Source organism: Eulemur rufifrons, chromosome 29, assembly GCF_041146395.1.
Source record: "Eulemur rufifrons isolate Redbay chromosome 29, OSU_ERuf_1, whole genome shotgun sequence".
NCBI classification, from domain to species: Eukaryota; Metazoa; Chordata; class Mammalia; order Primates; family Lemuridae; genus Eulemur; species Eulemur rufifrons.
Window position 1 is genome coordinate 63,687,982 of NC_091011.1, and position 16,401 is coordinate 63,704,382.

Consider the following 16,401-nt stretch of genomic DNA (forward strand, 5'->3'; position numbering starts at 1 on the left):
GGTTGGCCTGGTTGGGAATTTGACCATAAGCTACCCTAGAGGTCTGGGTTAGGTCAGGGTAAGCTTAGGTTTAAGAAATCCAGGATCGATTACGGCGAGGCCTTTTCTACCTAAGCTAATTTAGAAGATTTTCCCTCCAGAGAGAAGGATCCCCTATCTGAGGAGGGTTCTTAGTGGCTTAGAACTTCTGCAATATGTGAGTAAGGTATTCAACATAGAGGCTGGGAAGAAGGGGGAGTCGTCCTCAGTGGATCTTTCTGACTTTGGATCCTGGTTTAGTTTGAAAGAGAACATCCAAGGCAGGTGTATTAATAGTTCAACACCACTCTTTTATGATCATTTGAGGCCAGACCTAAGCCTCACAGTCCTGGGGTATGGAGTTATGAACATGAGTCTCTGCTCCCACCGGGAGGTGGCTCACACCTCTCCAAGGCAGAGAATTTTCAACAGAGAGCAAATGAACTCTTACCATCTAGAGCTGTTCTTTCTCCTGTTAGCAGTAGATCTAACTGGAAAATTACCTCAGGGTTGGGAAATTGCAAAATTACAAGGCAAGATTCTGAAAGTTTGCTACTGTGAAGAAATTCAGCACAAACATTTGAAGAGAAGATTCTAAACAATTTAGTTTGCACTCAGTAACCAAAGGCAGGGCTGTGATAGATGCAGAAAACTCAGATCAAAGAGAGTAATTGTTGGAAACATCTTTTCTATGATTAATGCAAATAATTCTTAGCTTATTAAAAACAGCAGAAGCATGGAGAATTTGGCCTTTTAGCTCAGAGCTGCTCCTTACTTAGAAGAGTGTATTTTGCCTATCAATTCCTCATAAGACCTCATCACTGGGACAAATATTACCTTCAAAGCAGAGCTTTTAAAAAAATTAAATGCGTTATATTTGTGAATGAAGAATCTGAAACTATTCTCTCCATTCTTAAGTACTTACCAGACTTACCTGCTGATAACATTCCATTAATGAGTGATAGAAATAGGTGCATGTGGAAACTAAACATGTTTGAATGGAATTTTTTCCGTTGCTTAACACAATTACACAACAAGATAGCTATGCAAATATGTATCAGTATAGAAGAAAGAAGTTTGGATGTGTTTAAAAACTATTCCTATTGAATATTTTGGGACAATTCAATACAAACAGGAAAGGGATTTAGACAACTAATACTTACCAAGGTGTAAAAAAAGGGTCAGTTGAAATTGCATTCTTTTGTCAGGAAATGATTAAATTCAGTTCTTCTAGATTAAAAAAAGGTTAAAGTCAGTAACTGACAGAATCAATAATTGCCGTCATCACATATTATTTAAAAGCCCTCAAACTTGTCTAATGGTGCTTAAATGCTTTAGAGATATAAAATACACACAATGTCCAGTTCCTTAGAAAATAAGAGTGCATAAAATTTTAACAAATATTTGTTTATTATTAATGTTGCCATTTTTTGAAGTGACAAGATTAAATAACTTGTGGGAAATAAGATGAAAAAGTATAGTCTCCTCTGCATATTTTAATTTTAACCTATTTTTTTTTTGCCCATGATGAGTGCAATGAGCACTGTCTGGGGAATGGACACGCTTGAAGCTCTGACTCGGGGGGATGGGCGGTACATGGGCAATATATATAACCTGAACTTTTGTACCCCCATAAGAAGCTGAAATAAAAAAAAATTACAGTTAATACACACTCATTGTAGAAAAAGTAGAAAATTCACACAGGCAAAATGAAGAAAAGCATCACCTATAGTATTACCACTCAGAGAAAAGCAATTAATATCTTGCTGTATGTTCTTCTATACTTTCTTTCCTTGCATATAAATAATTAAAAAAAATAATATCACAGTTTTCTTGTTTCAATTAATATATCCCAGACATCCTCTGTACCAACAAATTTTTTTAAAATCAGTATTAAACCCGTGTCTCTCCCCTTTGTGGATTTGGCCATGTCCTTGAGAGAGATGCCTCCCTCCATCCCACAGTCACTGTAGTTGGGATGCTCTGGTAGAGATGGGCGTGTACATGCACCTCAGTGCATAGGGAGGTGAACTTCTTTCCTGCACCTGTACTTTTAATTACCACATAGTATTCCAAATGTAGGAAACTGAATTTATTTAATGAATTCCCTATTGGTTGATGTATACTTTCTTTCTAATATTATAAATATGTCTGCTAAATCTTTGTTCATATTCTTAATTATTCCCTAGGATATATTAAATGGAGTGGAAACAATGGACCATGTACATATATGGATACACACAAATACACATACTACATGTATAAATGTGTATGCATATGTAAAGGTTGTTTTTTTTTTTTTTTTTTTTTTGAGACAGAATCTCACTCTCTTGCCTGGGCCAGAGTGCAGTGGCATCAGCCTAGCTCACAGCAACCTCAAACTCCTGGGCTCAACAATCCTCCTGCCTCAGCCTCCTGAGTAGCTCGGACTACAGGCATGCGCCACCATGCCCGGCTAATTGTTTTTCTATTTTTAGTTGTTTCGCAAATTTCTTTCTATTTTTAGTAGAGACAGGGTCTCGCTCTTGCTCAGGCTGGTCTCGAACTGCTGAGCTCAAACGATCCTCCTGCCTTGGCCTCCCAGAGTGCTAGGATTACAGGTGTGAGCCACCGCGCCCGGCCTATATAAAGGTTTCGATGTCACTTTCCAACTGCCATGCAAAAAGTTTGTCCTAATTTACACTCTCACAACAGTCTATGGGAACAATAGTTGACATGAGCCCTTGTCAATATTATGAATTTTTAAATCTTTGTCCATTAATAAAGCAAAAAATTATGCCTCATCATTATTTTAATTTTTTATTTGGATAGTAGCAAGTATAAAAATATTTTTCCTATATTTTCAGATGAGAATATTTTTGCCATTCTATTCTTCAAGGCTTTTCCTGGTAAATCCTTTGTTAATCCTTCTAGTTCCACGTTCCTAACCCCTCCACTCTCACATCCATTGTTCTTAGTCTGAGTGCTCCCCGTGCTGCTTTCTGAATGCTCCTCTCCAAGGTTGTTTCCTTTGCCTTGAGATGCCACCCTCCTACACCCAAATGCCAGCTTCTCTGTGAAGTCTTTTTAGGGTGTTTCGAAATGCCTCATTTTAGGCAAATTTCCCATTCTGTGATTCAAGCTCTTTACATAGCCTGGGGTTCATTTCGGAAGACCAATGTCATAAGAAAATGACTCACTGAGACACAGTCTTCCTGCAGAAACTCCATCTGAAAGTGAGCTCTACCTGTTAGAAAGTCTGTAATCCTGGACCAATGATCATATACAAAACCTTGTGAAGACCTATGGGGGATGGAGCCTTAGGGAGGTCCATTCTCTATAAGCCATTTGAATCCAAGCACTGAAACTTTGTATCCATTAAACAAGTCCTCATGTCTCCCTCCCCCCAGCCCCTGGCAGCCACCATTCTACTTTCTGTCTCTGTGGATTTGACTACTCCAAGTACCTCACATAAGTGGAATCATAACAGTATTTATCCTTTTGTGACTGGCTTATTTAACTTAGCATAATGTTCTCAAGGTTCATCCATATTGTAGCATTTGTCAGAATTTCTTTCCTTTTTAAGACTGGGTAATATTCCATTGTATGTACCTGGGGAGATTTTAAAACCACCAACGCTCAGGTACAACCCAGAATCTCTGGGGGGGGCCTGGTGTCAGCATGTTAAAATGCTCTCCAGATTCTCATAGCAGCCAGAGCTGAGAACCACTGAAGGCTCACAAACACTTAAAACTCATTAATTTGCCCCCCACCCCTCCTGGATTCCGTTCTAAGACAAGGACAAACCCAATGGTTTTCAAACTTTGTTGCACATTAAGGTCACCTGGGGAGCTTTTAAAAATCCTGCTGCCTGGGTCACATTCCATACCAGTGAAATTAGACTATCTTGCAGTAAGGTCCTGGTAGCAGTATTTTTAAAGATTCTAGGTGATTCCAGTGGGCAGCAAAGTTTGAGACCCACTGTATAACCATGGACCAATTTGCTCAGGCCAGAAACATGAAGGTCACCCTTGATTCCTCTTTTTCTCACCCTTCAAATATAAATTCTCATCAAGCCCAGTTGATCTTATCTCCTTAAACCATGGTTCTCAAAGTGTGGTCCCTGGACTTAATAAGGTGACCAGTTCATCTCAGTTTGCCTGGGACTTTTCTGGTTTTAGCACTGCAAGTTCTCAGGTCCCCGAATCTCCCTTTGTCCTGGGCAAAGCCAGACGGTTGGTCACCCTACCGGACCAGCAGCATCACCTGGGAACTTGTTGGACACGCAGTGATTGGGCCCCAGCTCAGGACCTAGTGATTAACAAACTCTGGGGATGGGCTCAGCACTCTGCTTTCACATGCCCTGACGGTGAGTCTGATGAATGCTCAAGTTTGAGAACCATGGTCCTAGGTAATTCCCAAGTCTTTGCACTGTAAAGCTCGGAGCTACTGCTGCTCCTAGGGATGACAGCTAACACTTAATGAGAACCCACTCTGCAGCAGGTTTGTAATTGTCTGCGGGCCTGACAACTCCTCAGACAGTGCAGGTCCAGGCTGTAGTGTTGGGGTGAGCAGAGGACATCTGGTAATGTCTGCAGAAATTTTTGGCTGTCAACAGTAGAAGAGAGGGATGCTACTGGCTTCCAGTGGGTAGAAGCCAGAGACACTGCCACAATAAATATGCTGCAATGCATCAGACAGTCCCTGTCCCCACAACTAAGAATATTTCTGCCCAAAATATCAATAGTGTGGAGCTTGAGAAACCCTGTAAGTGGCTTCAGTGCCCTTAGCCATGTGCCTTATCTTCCCGTCCTTCATTTCCTCAAATTGCTCACCTCGAGTCTTCCTCCCTGTTTTTTATTTCCCATTTTAGGTGAGCTAAGCTTCAAACTGGATAAGTATCATAGTGAGTCTGGTAACTTCTATAAATTCTGTCATCTGAAATCACCTACTCAGTCATTATAAAACCTGTAGCTGCACAGATAGCCCAGTTTCAGGGGTTGTGGTAATCCCGTCCTTCACCAAGCTATAGATGTAATTGGTACGGCTTTTCCGGTTGGTTTACCAGAGCTGAGATTTTGAAACTCACAGGAGCTACATGATATTTTTTTGCATGCTAGATTCATTGGCGAGTTTGAGTGATATATGTAAAAATGATTGGGGTTAATAAATGTAACATTATTCCTTCTTTGGATGAAAAATGTATAAAAGTATTTCCAAAGGCACCGGATGCATTTTGGTAATTGTTTAATGAATGCTGCGAGCTGACACTGGTCTTAAAATGAGTTAAACATTGCAATAAACAGTAAAATATATTAAACCGACAATAACTTTCTGGCATTGCTAACTGATTTAATTTACTGACTGTTGATCACTAACATTGCTTTATCTGCCCTCACTTGAAGCCTGCTCCCTGTCCAACATCTTGTCAAAGAGGTTTTTTTTCTTTTTTTTTGCCAAAACAACTTGGATGAGACAGATGAAGATATTAGGGACAAATAATGCCGAACTGCCCAGCTCCTGACCCACAGGTGGACATAGTGTTCGATAAAAGCCTGTTCACAAGAAAGGCATGCATTCCACTCCCGTTTCTACTACTGTTCCTTTCTTCTGCAAATTGTGCAGTAATTTATAACACAGCAGATAATTATAATTAACATATTTATATTAATCTTTAAGACTTTTTCTAGCATGCTTCAAATGAGTGATCTTATACATCCAAAGCGACAGTTCTCATAGGAATCTTATATTTAACTTTCCCTTGTTTAACTTTTTTTCATATTATATCACTAGAGATTTCAACTATTTTGCCTTAATTGCATCACAATGAGGGATGCAGAATGCAGAGCGATAAAGTTTACTTTTAATTACAGCAGACATTTTTCTTAAAACTTAATATTTATAAATATCTAGGATAGTAACAAAAATATTTTGAAAACATAGATAGTTCTAAAGAATTTGAGCCTTTTCTAAATTGTCACAAGCTGTATCCCCATAACAAAAATAAGTATTCACTGAGCACACAACTTAAAATTGTGCATTTCAACACTACATCATTTGAAGCTTCCTTCAAGGTACAGAAAGGCTCAAATCGTTGGCTATAACTCACTGTAAGTATCAATTTTCCCACTGGATGCTGTTTTGTGTTATAATTACCTTCTGTACACATGTCATCTGATTATCATTCTGTAAAAATAATCATAATCTATGCTCTTACTGTATTTTTTACTTTATGCTGACTCCCCACGCACCCCCCAAATTCTGAACTTGCTGATACCTTCAGTTAATCCATAAAATTCTAATTTACCAGTGAGACAGCAGACAAGACTCACCAGGATTCGAGAGTCTGTGTCGGAGGCCCAAGCAGCAAACAGGGCGTGTGAAGACACACCTGAAAGTGAGAGTCGATTTAAGTAGAAAATGTTCTCCCTGAGGCATCTAAAAGTAGGGGGGAAAGAAAGATGAGAGCTATTCCAAAACCTGCCAAAAAGATGATTGTGAAGTTACCTGCCTTAGGTTTTGACTAACAAGCACACGCATGCGCACACATAGACACACACACACACACACACACACACACTGCATACAGGGGGAAATAGAGCTCGATTTTACAGCAAATGTTCTTGTCTTCTCTAAAACCCATTTTAATTGCCACAGATAATGCAGAGACATTTTGTCCCGTTTTATTTATTTATTTTGTAGTTCATGTTGCAGTGGTCATTTTTAGACACCTTGACACTTAGCTATGAAATGTGCTGAAGTAGAGGGGCTTGTTTCTTAGAAATGAGAGACCCTGGCCCCACCCCCATCTGCTTCCCAGGGGACCAGGGGGAAGACTTCTGTCTGGGTTCTCAAGGCTCTGTTCATTTAATGGCTTGCACATTTCTGTTTACCTTGTGATTTGGCAAGTATAACTCTGAGAGAACCGCAGGTTTAAGTGGTTTGGGAAGCCATTCTTCTACCAAGTAGGTTTATAGGATAGGAGTGAAAGAAAGGCAGAGTCTTAAATTGTATTCACCTGTCAGTTTATGAAAATATCCATTTCAAATGTATGTGGTTTCAGTGGGTAAGTCTACTGGTTGCTTGAAAAGACACACGTGGGATTCCTAGAGGCTCATGGAGAATAATCCCGTCGTGGAAGAATCATGGCTGTGAACCGAGCCAAAAGAAGACATGCTGTTTTCCACCACGTTTACAAGTCAAGGAACAGATTCAACAAACATTCCTCCCTCACTAGTTTTACAGACCTTTAAGCATTTTCGGAGTTTTTTTTTTTAACGGTTCTTACCTGTTACTTGTGTTTTTATTTATCGCTGTGTTTTAACTTGATACCACCGTTGTTTTTAATTTTGTTTCCTACGGGTCAGGTCCGTCTGCTCCCTTCTGATGTTCTAGAAAGCAAACTCCTAGAAGGCAGGAACCACGTCTTTTCCTTTTTAGGGCTAAGTATCAAGGAAGCTTGCAGTCAATATTTGCTGAACTAACTTGTTTTATTTCTTTATATAAACCAGCAGCGTCCATAAAGCATGAGGTAGTAGGAAACCAAGGAGCAGTATGTGGTTTTTAGGTAGAAACTGAAGCAGGGAGTTGGAGTGAAATTTAGGGACTTTTCAGTTTGTTCAATGAATGGGTTTGTGATCTGTTTTGTTAGTCAAATACTGTTTTTTCCTTTAGATATTTCAATTATTGTTCAAAACAAATTCTGGGCACTAAATGTTTATATTTTAAAATTATTTCAAACATTGAAATTCCATAACAAGTTTTTTCCTTTTGATATGTAAATTTAAAAAGCTTGCTGTATTCTTGAGTGATTTTATTATATCTTCACTGTTTTTCCCCTAATATATGTATCTGCAGTTTTATAATGAAAATTGAAGTGCCAACATGGTTTGAATTTCAAAAATTTGCCTTCAAACAATTGAAAGAATATGTTGCTGTAGGATATTGCCTGTAAATTGATGCCATGTCTTGGTATATCTGCCTCCATCTCAGAAAGGCTCAACTATTTTAGGATTGGGGCTAGGCCTGGAGGCTGTCAGGCAGGAGATATTTTCCCTAAAAATAATTTGCCCACTGAACAGTTGGTGAGAAGCAGTCTCAGTAAAACTCTTCTTAAACAAAGTCTTGCTATCTCTCATTTTTCTTTTCCAAAATGAAAATAGCTCTATTGTTTTTCCTGAAAAATATATGCTCATTTATCCTAAATAAGACAACATAAAAACAAATGAAGAAGTAAAAATCAACTGAAAGCCTAGAATTTTTTGGCGAATATCTTTCTAGATCTCTCCTCTCCCTCATTCTCTTGTTCTTGCTGACTCGCTCTTCTCCCAGAAATAGAGGATGGGCTGAAGAGCAGGAGCAAGTGCCCAAACTCAGAAGTGTGGAGTCCTACCTTTCTTTCTTTGCTTACAAAACCTTCAAAACTGGCAAATTCCATTAGGTAAAACTTACGTGTCAAAATCCATTTGTTGTACGTAAACAGTTTAATGCCTTCAGTTGAACTAAAGCTGAGTTGGAGACAAGTGAACGTTTCATCTCTTGGCGTTGGACGGGGTATTTCCTCAGTAGGCAGCCGGGGAACAAACTCCTTGGTGGAGCCTCATTTTAACCCTTAATGAGCTTTCTCTGGCGGTGGCCTTGCCTGCCTTTCCTTCTTGGTGGCCCACGTCACTGCCGGGCCGAAGATGCTGCACCCAAAGAGACTGGCCCTCAGTCACGGAGATTGCCCGAGTCAGGGGGATTTCACCAGGGATGAGGGCTAAGGAGTCTTCATTAGGCACAAGGAGCCTAGCAAGTCCGCACAGCATGTGTGGGGGATTAGTCAGTGGAAGAGGACCTTGAACAGCTAATCAGCCTTTAATAAGATTCAGTGAACCTGAATGAAGCTCAGATCACGGTGCTGAAGGGAGCTGCCACAAGCTGCCGAAGCTCTGAAAGCACAGGTGGGCGTGGGCCTGCCACAAAGTCCTCAGGCAGGGAGGAAGCGGCAACCCCCCACCCCCACAGGACTGCTACCAACCCCCTTGGGTGACCTCAGAGCGACCCCAGGCAGACAGCCCATTGGCACCTGGCGAGAAGCCCGGGGATTTACCATCTGGTTTCTCTTATAACCCACTTTCCCAGTTCCTCCCCCAACAGAGAAGGATGAGGGGACCCACACATCCTCCAGTGGCCTGGGCCTGATGTCACCCTGGCATTGTCACCTCAAAATCTACCTTGGTGATCTCCAGTTACAGAGACTGAGGTAGATGGAGCTCACATGGCATTTAGGAGAGAGTAGGGCACTCAAGTCCGTTGATTTGTTTTTATAATTCCTGTAAGTATTTAAAAATGCATTTCCATATTTACAGGAAAGTGCTAAAATGTACCAGATTCTAAAGTTGTTGATAAATGTGTAAAAGCTGTATCATTACTCTGCAAAAATTGTTAACACAGTCATAGAGTGTGAGACTCTGCAAGGACTTCGGAGATAATTATATTCAATAGTTCTAACCTAGAGATAAGGAAACTAAAATCTAGGGAGTTAAATAATTCAGCAAAAGCCTCACAATAGCCTACAGCCACCTTTCATCTTTGCCACTCTAACAGCCCAGGGTGGATGGCCATGTTTCTTTTATTCTTTGGTGTGATGGCTTTGTGACACAGAGTCACACTAGCACACTTGAAGGCTTCAGGGAATCCAGGAAAATGGGAATGTTTTATAGGAGAATGAAGTGTACTAAATAATTTAATTCCCACATCAATCTTGTGAGGTAGATACTAAATTATTCTCATTTTATAGAAGAGGACACAGAAGCACAGAGAAGTTAAATAACTTGCCCATGATTGCACAGATATCAACATTTAATTGTCTTGAAATGAACCGATACAGCAAGGAAGCAGGGGAGGTAGAGTAGTAACGACCAGGTGTTCAGGCCTATTACAGGTATCGAGTGGCAGAACCAACCCTCCCAGAGCCCTTCAGTCCCGTCATGCTGAACTATGCCAGGAAAAATTGCAAAAATCTTTGAGATGAAGAAAAAGATTACTGGATATCTTGTATAGTGCATCCTTCCTGTTTATCTCTGTCTTTCATTGTCTTTGAGCTACTTTACAACTCCATAAGTCTTAGGATATTGATAGTAATGCAAATGTTCTTGTCATGGAAATGCAAATTGTGTCCTGTAGAGATGCAACTGATTGTTTCTGTATACATAGCAATACATATAGATATCAGCCAATTGACTTTAGCATTTCTGATGGCCTATGTATGTATATTTTTAAAAAAATACTCCTTTGAATTGGTTATAACATTTTCCTAGTTCCCTCATTAATAAATGAATTGAATAAAATCTTTGGCATATGTTTGTTTTATATATGTATGAAAGTCAGGATTTTACCTTTTAAAAATATTAAACTTTAACATCTGCTTGGCATTCCTGAATGTGCCCATGTGTCTCATATTAATTTGTTTACCTGTTGTCTACAGCTGCATTGTCTACACTACACTAGCAGAGCTGAGTCGTTGTAAGAGACCACACCACCTGCAAAGCCAAAAATATTTACGTCTGGCCCTTTACAGAAAAAGTGTGTTAACCCATGAGCTGCTTAATGCCACTGAGTCTCAGCAGCGCCTCCAGGACACTATCTCTGCAGCCCAGGCTGGGTTTCCCCTTCTGGTGCATATAATGCCGTGTACGTCCATCTACTGTAGCAGCTGCCTCTTATACCTCCGCACCTCATCTATAAATCCCTCCAGACACAGACTGTGTCTTGCTCACCCCTGCATCCCCAGTGCCTAAGATAACATTTGGCACATAATGGGCACTCAGTAGTTGTTGGATGAATGTTTCATCCTGTACGGGGTCTCAAGGGTATTTGTATATCACAATATTCTGAATAGGTATTTAACAACTGGCTATCAACCTATTTTTAAGATAAAATGACATAAATCAATATTTCCTTTAATTCCTCAGAAATGAAATGATATAGCCAAGAAGTGGTGGGAATAGAAGTAGTGAGGACTGGTGTGTTGGGACTTAACACAGTGACCGTGTTCTGGGAAGGTGGGCTGTGCCTGGCGGGGAGCGCGGGTTTAAACAGTCCCAGGAAGACCAGCCGGTTTTCACTGACGCCCCGACTTGGGCGGGGATGGGCAAGTTGCACAACTCTCAGTTGTATGTTTCTCACTGTTTTCCACCTCTCCTCTCTTCTGTGAGTTTCAAAGGGGCTCCTCCTTGTCTTTCTGTCCCATTAATTCTTTGATTTTTCTGCTTTGTCCTTCTTGTCATGCCAAGAAACTTTGCCCTCACTCCTGTGGCATCCTGTGTTGCTCAATATGTTTGAGCTGAATACCCTCCGTAGTCCAGTTCTTTTTTTCTGGTAGCTCTTTGTGCTGCTCTGCATTTCCACTTCCAGAAGGTACTCTTGGTGAGGAAAGCCAAGGGGTCATGTTCAAGTATCAATGCGGGATTTAGGTCACCAAAACAGCTTAGAGAATGAAAATGTGGATAGGAACAAGACTTGTGGGAAACTCTAAGCACTTTTAAGGAGCTCAGCATTGCACAGCTATAAGTGCCCCCTAAACTGGTGTAGATTCTTTCCTGAACCTGCTGATTCTCTTCCTCAGTCTTCAGGTGTGGCTCTCAGCTTTAGTTCAACTGAAGGCATTAAACTGTTTACGTACAACAAATGGATTTTGACACGTAAGTTTTACCTAATGGAATTTGCCAGTTTTGAAGGTTCTGTGAGCAAAGAAAGAAAGGCAGGACTCCACGCTTCTGAGTTTGGGCACTTGCTCCTGCTCTTCAGCCCATCCTCTATTTCTGGGAGAAGAGCGAGTCAGCAAGAACAAGAGAATGAGGGAGAGGAGAGATCTAGAAAGATATTCGCCAAAAAATTCTAGGCTTTCAGTTGATTTTTACTTCTTCATTTGTTTTTATGTTGTCTTATTTAGGATAAATAAGACATATTTATATATTTAGCATATATTTTTCAGGAAAAACAATAAAGCTATTTTCATTTTGGAAAAGAAAAATGAGAGATAGCAAGACTTTATTTAAGAAGAGTTTTACTGAGACTGCTTCTCACCAACCGTTCAGTGGGCAAATTATTTTTCGGGAAAATATCTCCTGCCTGACAGTCTTCAGGCCTATCCCCAATCCTAAAATAGTTGAGCCTTTCTGAGATGGAGGCAGATATACCAAGACATGGCATCGATTTACAGGCAATATCCTACGGCAACATATTCTTTCAATTGTTTGAAGGCAAATTTTTGAAATTCAAACCATATTGGCACTTCAATTTTCTTGTCTTGCTAGAGGATTTGTCATCACTTGGATGACCTTGGAACTCTCTGGTTCCAGACCTGAAACTGTGTGCAGCCTTATGCCACCTCCACCTACTATAGGCCTAGGCACAAATGTCAATTTCTCAAGGCAGTGACCTTCTTTCTGGTCCCTTTGCAACCTTCCTACATCTGGTATATCAGGGAAACTACAGGAGATACTGGCATTGGGAGAATTAGATTCCCATTTACCCATATGTTATGGGTTGAATTTTGTCCTCTACCTGTTATTCCAAATTCATATGTGGAAGTCCCAACCTCCAGGACTTCAGAATGTGACCTTATTTAAGAATGGGATCATTGCAGATGTACTTAAAGTTACGAAGAGGGCATGCTGGAGTAGGGTGGGCCCCTAATCCAATATGACTGATATTCTGATAAAAAGGGGAAATTTGGAAACACAGAGACATGCACATAGGGAGAAAATCATGTGAGGATTGGAGAGATGCTGCCACAAGCCAGGGAACCAGAAGCTAGGAGAGAGGCCTGGGACAGATCCTTCCCTAGTGCCTTCAGAGGAAGCGTGGCCCTGCTGACACCTTGATCTTGGACTTCTGGGCTTGAGAACTGTGAGACAATAAAATCCTGCTGTGTGAGCCACGCAGTTTGCGGTACTTTGCTATGGCAGCACTAGCAAACTAACAGCATGGCGTTGCACTTTTCCTCTTTCTTCTTCCTAACCCCAGTAGTGGGATTATGGGACTGTTATCACTTAGAAGTCACACCTTTTGGTTTTGTTGACCTTGTTGCTTTTTCTAATGGAATGTTCCCTAGTGTTTGAGTTTCCTATTGCTGCTGTAACAAATCATCACACACAGTGGCCTAAAACAACAGACATTTATTATTTTACAGTTATGAAGGTAGAAGTTTGGAATCAGTCTCATAAAACTCAAGTCAAGGGTCAGCTGATCTGTTTTTTTGCAGAGGCTCTGAGGAGAGATTACATTTCCTTGCCTTGTTCAGCATCTAGAGGCTTCTCAAATTCTGTGGCTCCTTCCTGTGTCACTCAAACCTCTTGCTTCCATCGTCACATCTCTTATTACTAATGCTGGTCCTTCTGCCTCTCTCTTATAGGGACCCTTGTGATTCTATTGGGCCCACCAGGATAATATCCCCATCTCAAGATTCTTAATCACATTTGCAAAGTCATTTTTACCATATAACATAACATATTTACAGGTTCTAGGGGTTGGTTAGGCTATGGACATCTTTGGGGACCATTATTCTGTCTACCATATTCTCTTTCCTTCCATTTCCTTTCCAAATTCCTTTCATTTTTCAAGGCCCTCTGCTGGGACTCCTCTATTTCAGCCCATATTGACATCCATCTTTGTAATTATAGTCTTTGTACTACCACAGGGCATGGTCCTAGATCCCTAATTGTTGGGCAGAAAATCACCTAGTTCTCTAATTGCTCTGAAGGGAAAGTGCCTTGGTGCATAGATCACTGTTTGCATTCTTCCAGTCCTCCTGAAACAATGGACATTAGCTGTCTGCCCAAAGATGTAAAAATTACTTGATGGAAGAATTCATTCTCTTTTGGAATAACTAGATGCAGAGGAGCAAATCCCGACCTCACAAATTGGCCTCTCTTCTTCCTCTCTTTGTCCACACAAGACAGAAGGAAGACTGAGTGTGGGTGAGCAGGGTAGAAAGCTGAGATCCCAAAGACATTATCTGCCATGATCACACTCCACAGAGCAGAGCTGGTAGGCAGTTGGGCATGACTTTCACATTCTCATTGTGTCCTTCCCATCTCTATGGAAAATAATAATCATGACACACCCATGACAACCTCTAACCAGTCCCAACAAGGTTTAGGGACTTTATGAAGCAACTTGCAAGTCTGGAGAAAGCTGAGGAAGCTTTGGCTCTGCCTTCCAGAGCACCTGGCAGCCTCACGAGCTGGGGTGAGTCTCGGAAATTGGCTGTCCTCACGCTGTGCTCTACATGCTAACATCCTCAGAGAGAAAGATGTGGGTCTCTGCTCTTACATAAATGTGGGGCCAAGCCTAGGTGGACAGCTCCAAACTCACATGTCCAGAGACTTCTATGTCTTTCCTTTTCATAGCCTTTGGACTGAGGGCCTCCTGGCCTTTAAAAACAATAGGCTTACTTTTCATTTTTAAATATTAGTCTTTCACAACTGGACAGACCCATAGGCCTACTCTTCTCCTGTTTTGGATGTCAGATTTTAATTTTCTGTAGTTTAGACTCCAAGAGAAATCATTTAAAGGGAGAAAGAGCTTGTATTTTGGAGTCAGACACACTTGAGATCATATGCTAGATCTCTTCTACAGCTGTGTGGTCTTTTTGAAGAAAAGCGGTGTGCCTCGCGGGATTGCTGAGTGTGTTGGATGGGAATGCTGTATACACTGCCGTGTAGAGTGCTCGGCATTTTAATAAGCACTAAAGGCAGGTGGGGTATTTTCTGCTTCCTCCCCATTTTAACACAGCATTTTCTTGCTAAATAAGGAGGATTAAATGCTGAAAACACATATAAAGTAGGAAAACACAAGGATTGTTTGCATTTGGGGGACAGATTGTGAAAGAATATAATTTGCAAAGGATTATGTCTTAGTCTGCTCAGGCTGCCGTCACAGAATACCACCACAGACGGGGTGGCTTCAACAAGAGAAATTTGTTTGCTCACAGCTCTAGAGGCTGGATGTCCCACATTAAGGTGCCAGCCAATTTGGTTCCTGGGGAGGACTCTCCTTCTGGTTTGTAGATGGCCACCTTTTCGCTGTGTCCTCACAAGGCAAAGAGAGAGAGAGAGAGAAAGGGAGAGAGAGTGTATGCAAGCTCTCTGGTGTCTCTTATAGGGATATTAATCCTATTGGATCAGGGCCCCACCCTTATGAGCTCATTTAACCTTAGTTACCTCCATAAAGTCCCCATCTGCAAATACAGTCACATTGGGTGTTGAGGCTTCAATATATGAATTTGGAAGGGGGTGGGAACACAAATGTCCAGTCCATTCAGATTGCATGGTCATGTTTACATTTGGCATTTCCTTCCATTTCAGCTTTTATCTTGGAGATTTTAAATTGTATTAAGATTTATAAAAATGCTTCTTTCCCTACTTTAGTCTTTCTGAACTTGGCCAAGGATGGGAACAAGGAGGCTGTGGCAGCATCATTGTGTGCTCTGGAATTTCCCCACAGTCCTGGAGATGAGTGGAGTCTTCTCCCAGGTCCCTTGAGGCACCTGCTCAGTAAGAGTTCCCATGGTGCATTGCAAATGAAATGGGGCTTCTAATGGTATCTCAGTGGCCTCAGTTACCAGAATTGCCCTGTTGAGAGTTTGGAGAGATACACAGAGAAGGAAAGAGTAAGAGAAACAACTGACCTGAAATTCCATGTCCCTTCCCCTCCGAAGATGGTGTGGTCTGTCCACATACCATGCCCTCCTTGCTCCTCGTCCTTAATCAGTTGTCCATTGAATGCATTTTTCATTGCTTATTCTGATATCTCTGTATCTCCACTCAATGCAGCAATACCTTATTTTGAATACACATTTGATGTCAATGTTGTTGTGAAAAGCTGCTGTATGCCTGTTTTCTTGTATATAGTATCCAGAAGTATTATATAAAATTTTCTTTTTAAGGTACTGTAAACATTTTTTTTTTTTTTGGCCAGAGAAAACAGACAAGAACAGGCTTGAATGGGAAACCACAAAAAGGAGCAAAAATAGTGGGTGCTAAGGGAAAGACATCTCATTTGGGTTGGTGGTCTGGGGAAGCTGGCTTGTCAATCTCACATACTGACACCCACTGAATGCAAAGCTACCCTAGGCCTTGAGCCCTACTATTTGGAAGAATATTAATGTGGGAGGAAAAGAGAATATTAATCATTTGCAAGGTGAGAGGTTCCTGTTAGCTGCTCAAACACTTTCCAGTCCTCGTGTGGCCAGATATAAACATGTCCACTTGGCTTCCTGGGGGCTTCCTGAGCCAAGGTGGGAATCAAAGGTGATTATGTGTCATTATAAAGGGGAATAAATGGAGTTGTATGTTCAAATGTCAATACAGAGGTTCTATGCACGTTAAAAAGAGGATAGAAATGTAAAGGAATTGC

General features: G+C 41.0%; 1 protein-coding gene across 2 annotated transcripts in view; it reads right to left on the reverse strand.

Moving 5' to 3' along the window:
- The window catches only part of LAMB4 (laminin subunit beta 4), a 95,068-nt gene extending 88,684 nt beyond the window's left edge, over nt 1-6,384 (reverse strand). The window contains exons 1-2 of one of the 2 annotated variants that reach the window (XM_069461864.1): nt 6,330-6,384; nt 1,182-1,245 (exon numbers count right to left, since the gene is read on the reverse strand). In XM_069461864.1, the coding sequence (XP_069317965.1) occupies nt 1,182-1,215 (34 nt within the window). In that variant the 5' untranslated portion in view covers nt 1,216-1,245; nt 6,330-6,384. Of the gene's footprint in view, nt 1-1,181; nt 1,249-6,329 lie in introns of both variants that reach the window. The other variant, XM_069461863.1, reaches the window with a different exon arrangement.
- Between the last annotated feature and the right edge of the window lie 10,017 nt (nt 6,385-16,401).